The sequence below is a fragment of the Penaeus vannamei genome, chromosome 1, assembly GCF_042767895.1.
Source record: "Penaeus vannamei isolate JL-2024 chromosome 1, ASM4276789v1, whole genome shotgun sequence".
NCBI lineage: Eukaryota > Metazoa > Arthropoda > Malacostraca > Decapoda > Penaeidae > Penaeus > Penaeus vannamei.
In genome coordinates, this window is record NC_091549.1 from 20,333,294 (window position 1) to 20,338,293 (window position 5,000).

Sequence of the window (5,000 nt, forward strand, 5' to 3'; positions counted from 1 at the left end):
AACACTTTTTCTCATCATTGCACCATCATCACCTTTATGAACACTTTTTTCTCATCATTACCACCACCACCACCATCACTTAAGTAAACACCCCATCTTTCCATCATTGCACCATCATCACTTTTATGAACACCTTTCCTTATCATCACCACCATCACTTATATAAAAACCTTATCTTTCCATCATTACACCATCATCACTTTTATGAACACTTTTTCATTACCATCACTTATATAAATACTTTATTTTCCATCATTACACCATCATAACTTTTATGAACATTTTTTTCATCATTACCACCATCACACATAAACACCATATTTTCCATCATTACACCATCATCACTTTTATGAACACTTTTTCATTACCATCACACATAAACACCATATTTTCCATCATTACACCATCATCACCTTTATGAACACTTTTTCTCATCATTACACCATCATCACCTTTATGAACACTTTTTCTCATCATTACCACCACCACCACCATCACTTAAGTAAACACCCATCACTTCTCCTAAGGACTTGCACTTGGTCGACCTTCAAGACTTCAAGTACAGCGGCACCAACATCACAGCTGTGCGGTTGGTCGATCCCGAGCGAGGAGAAGCCAGGAAGTTCATGTACGAATGGCGCATGAAGGTGAGGGGCAGCTTGGTTGATGAGTCAATTTATTCATGGTAGATTAATTGGTTGATGAGTCAATTTATTCATGGTAGATTAATTGGTTGATGAGTCAATTTATTCATGGTAGATTAATTGGTTGATGAGTCAATTTATTCATGGTAGATTAATTGGTTGATGAGTCAATTTATTCATGGTAGATTAATTGGTTGATGAGTCAATTTATTCATGGTAGATTAATTGGTTGATGAGTCAATTTATTCATGGTAGATTAATTGGTTGATGAGTCAATTTATTCATGGTAGATTAATTGGTTGATGAGTCAATTTATTCATGGTAGATTAATTGGTTGATGAGTCAATTTATTCATGGTAGATTAATTGGTTGATGAGTCAATTCATTCATGGTAGATTAATTGGTTGATGAGTCAATTTATTCATGGTAGATTCATTGGTTGATGAGTCAATTTATTCAGTTATCTACTCATTTATTTTTCTTATTTATCTATTGTTTCTCTATTTGTTGATGAGTTGATTAATGAAGTGATAAGTTCATTTTATCAGTTTGTGTCTTTATCTGTTCATTTGTTTATTCATTTTTATTGGAATTCTTCTGTTGGTTCTGTCGATTCTGTCTGATATCGACGTACATACTGTAATTATGTACAGTTTAACAAATGGTGGATGATTAACACAATTTTAGTACATTTTCATGAGGTAATGTTTCATTGGATGGTTAAACATATACAGGGCTGTATCAATATGCTTCGCTTTACAAGAACCAATACAATTTTTGACGAAATTTTCTATATCGTTCGGCACTGGTTTGTATGGCAATTATGTACTTTTACATTTCGTATATTGTTATGTATTTTTTCATATCGTTATTAAGTGAAGTATATCAAGTGAACCAGAATGAAAAACAACAGTTTCTCTCTCTCTCTCTCTGTCTCTGTTTCTCTCTCTCTCTCTCTCTCTCTCTCTCTCTCTCTCTCTCTCTCTCTCTCTTTCACCTCTCTCTCTCTTTCACCTCTCTCTCTCTTTCCCCTCTCTCTCTCTCTTTCCCCTCTCTCTCTCTCTTTCCCCTCTCACTCTCTCTTTCCCCTCTCTCTCTCTCTTTCCCCTCTCTCTCTCTCTCTCTCTTTCCCCTCTCTCTCTCTCTTTCCCCTCTCTCTCTCCCTCCCCCCTCTCACTCTGTCGCTCTCTCTTAGACAATTTCGCTCTCTAGCTCTCCTCTTTTTATCTTTCTCTCCGTTGCTCTTTCAACTTTGCCTCTTACTTATATATGCCTAAAATCTTAACGGTACAACACTCGGGCATCAAAATCACACTTGCCCTAAAAATAACCCGCGCGGTGAGGCAGAGATACCCGTACTAATTTGGCCCTGACCTTTAACCTGTGACCTGTCCTGGCACTCGAGGCCTTCGCTTGCCTTCGGGAGGTCTTGCGAGGCGAAGGGGAAGAGAGGAGGGGGAGATCAGGGAGAGGGGAGAAGAGGAGGGGGTGTCAGGGCGAGGGGAGTTGGGGGAGACAGGATGAGGGGAGAATGGAGGGGATCAGAGCGAGGGGAGAAGAGGGAGGGTGTAAGGGGGAGGGGAGAAGAAGGAGGGGGTGTGAGGGTAAAGGGAGAAGGAGGGAGGGGACGGTGGAGGGGAGGAGAGGAGGGGAGCCAGAATGAGGGGAGAAGGGAGTGGATCAGGGTGAGGGGAGAAGGGAAGAGGGTCAGAGTGAGGGGAGAATGGGGGAGATCAGGGGGGAGGGGAGAAGGGGAAGTCATAATGAGGGGGAAATGGAGGGGATCAGGGTGAGGGGGGAGAGGGAGGGGACCAGGGTGAGGGGAGAAGGAGTGAGAGGCGAGAAGGAGGAAAACCAAGGCGAGGGAATCAAAAGAGAGAGGACGAGATGGGAGGGATTTAGGGAGAGGGGAGAAGAGGGAGGAGAGCCAGGATGAGGGAGAAGGGAGAGAGGAACGAATGCCAGTAGAGTGCCACTTATAATTCAGTCCTATGTCACGTCTAAGCCGACAGCGTTTTCTTTCTTAGCCCGGGCGAAGGGAGGAGAGGGAGGGGAGCCGAAGCGAGGGGAGGAGAGGGAGGGGAGCCGAAGCGAGGGGAGGAGAGGGAGGGGAGCCGAAGCGAGGGGAGGAGAGGGAGGGGAGCCGAAGTGGGGAGAGGAGAGGAAGGGGAAGAGAGAGGGGAACCAAAGAGAGAGAGAGGAACCAGGGAGAAGAGAAGAGAGGGAGAGAGAAACGGAGAGGGGAGAGGGAGGGGAGCCGAAGCGAGGAGAGGAGAGGAAGGGGAAGAGAGAGGGGAACCAAAAGAGAGAGAGAGGAACCAGGGAGAAGAGAAGAGAGGGAGAGAGAAACGGAGAGGGGAGAGGGAGGGGAGCCGAAGTGAGGAGAGGAAGGGGAAGAGAGAGGGGAACCAAGGAGAGAGAGAGGAACCAGGGAGAAGAGAAGAGAGGGAGAGAGAAACGGAGAGGGGAGAGGGAGGGGAGCCGAAGTGAGGAGAGGAGAGGAAGGGGAAGAGAGAGGGGAACCAAAGAGAGAGAGAGAGGAACCAGGGAGAAGAGAAGAGAGGGAGAGAGAAACGGAGAGGGGAGAGGGAGGGGAGCCGAAGTGAGGAGAGGAGAGGAAGGGGAAGAGAGAGGGGAACCAAGGAGAGAGAGAGCAACCAGGGAGAAGAGAAGAGAGGGAGAGAGAAACGGAGAGGGGAGAGGGAGGGGAGCCGAAGTGGGGAGAGGAGAGGAAGGGGAAGAGAGAGGGGAACCAAAGAGAGAGAGAGAGAGGAACCAGGGAGAAGAGAAGAGAGGGAGAGAGAAACGGAGAGGGGAGAGGGAGGGGAGCCGAAGCGAGGAGAGGAGAGGAAGGGGAAGAGAGAGGGGAACCAAAGAGAGAGAGAGGAACCAGGGAGAAGAGAAGAGAGGGAGAGGGAAAAGGAGAGGAGAAGAGAAGGTGTGGAGAGATTGGGGAGGTAATAAATAGGGAGGAAAAGGAAGGGAACCACGGAGAGGGGAGGAGAAAGAGGGGAACCCGGCTGAGGGGAGAAGAAGAAGAAGAAGAAGAAGAAGAAGAAGAAGAAGAAGAAAAAGGGAGGGGGGGAGAGGGGGAGCCAAGTGAAGCGTAGGAGAGGGAGGAGGAGGGGAATTATGAGTGAGGGGAGAAGAAGGAGGGGGACGAGGGCGATGAGGGGAGAAGAGAAGAGAGAGGGGAGCCAGAGAAGGAATAAGGATGTACCGGGTCCGACGCAAAGAGGGGGGGGGGCGTCACAAGGTAGGGGAAGGAAGGGGAAGGGAGGAGAGGTTTAAGGGAGGAGAGGGGAAAGGGAGGAGAGGGGAAAGGGAGGAGAGGGGAATGGGAGGAGAGGGGAAAGGGAGGAGAGGGTTAAGGGAGGAGAGGGGAATGGGAGGAGAGGGGAAAGGGAGGAGAGGGGAAAGGAGGGGAGAGCGGGGAGGAAGGGGGGATATTAGGCTCTAAGCCAAACCTAGTAACGAGAGTTTTATTCCTGAGAATTTCAAGAATCTATGAGGAGTCGCAGTCGTGAAAAATGAATAAATAAATGAATAAATAAATTGATAAAAACGCTTAGCACAGCCGATGTATTATTATTAATTTGATAAATAAATTGTTATATTAATTATAATGATGGTAGCAAACGTAACAACAGCAAAACATTAAAGCAACAACAATAGTAATAGTAATAATAATAATAATAATGATTATAATAATAACAGCAACAACAACAATAACAATGATAATAATAATAATAATAATAATAATAATAATAATAATAATAATAATAATAATAATAATAATAAAAATAACAATAATACTGATAATAATAATAATAATAATAATAATAATAATAATAATAATAATAATAATAATAATAATAATAATAATAATGATAATGATAATACTAATAAGAATAATGATAATAATAATGATATTATTATTATTATCATTAGTGATAACGATGATAATGATGGTAATGATGATAAAAACAAATAATAATAATTATGATAATAGTAATAATAACAACAACTACTACAATAATGATAATGATAATAATAATGATATTGATAAGGATAACCATAAGCACAATAACATTAATCATAGTAATGATAATATTATCATTATTAATATAGCAATAATCAAAATAATTATTTAAACGATGATGACCATACAAATTATGATAATGATAATAACAATAATGATGCCAGTAATAATGATAAAAACAATAATAACAATGATAATGATGGTAATGATGATAAAATAATAATGATGAATGGGATAACAATAATCATAATGACAAGAGTAGTAATATTAGCAATTGTAGTGATAATAATGAAATTGATAATGACAATAATATC

General features: G+C 42.7%; 1 protein-coding gene across 1 annotated transcript in view; it reads left to right on the forward strand.

Annotated features, from left to right (window-relative positions):
* The window catches only part of LOC113823794 (glutamate receptor ionotropic, kainate 2-like), a 102,997-nt gene that overhangs the window by 82,287 nt on the left and 15,710 nt on the right, over positions 1 to 5,000 (forward strand). Inside the window, exon 7 of the mRNA XM_070125421.1 lies at positions 528 to 685. Within this exon, the coding sequence (XP_069981522.1) occupies positions 528 to 685 (158 nt within the window). The remainder of the gene's footprint in view (positions 1 to 527; positions 686 to 5,000) is intronic.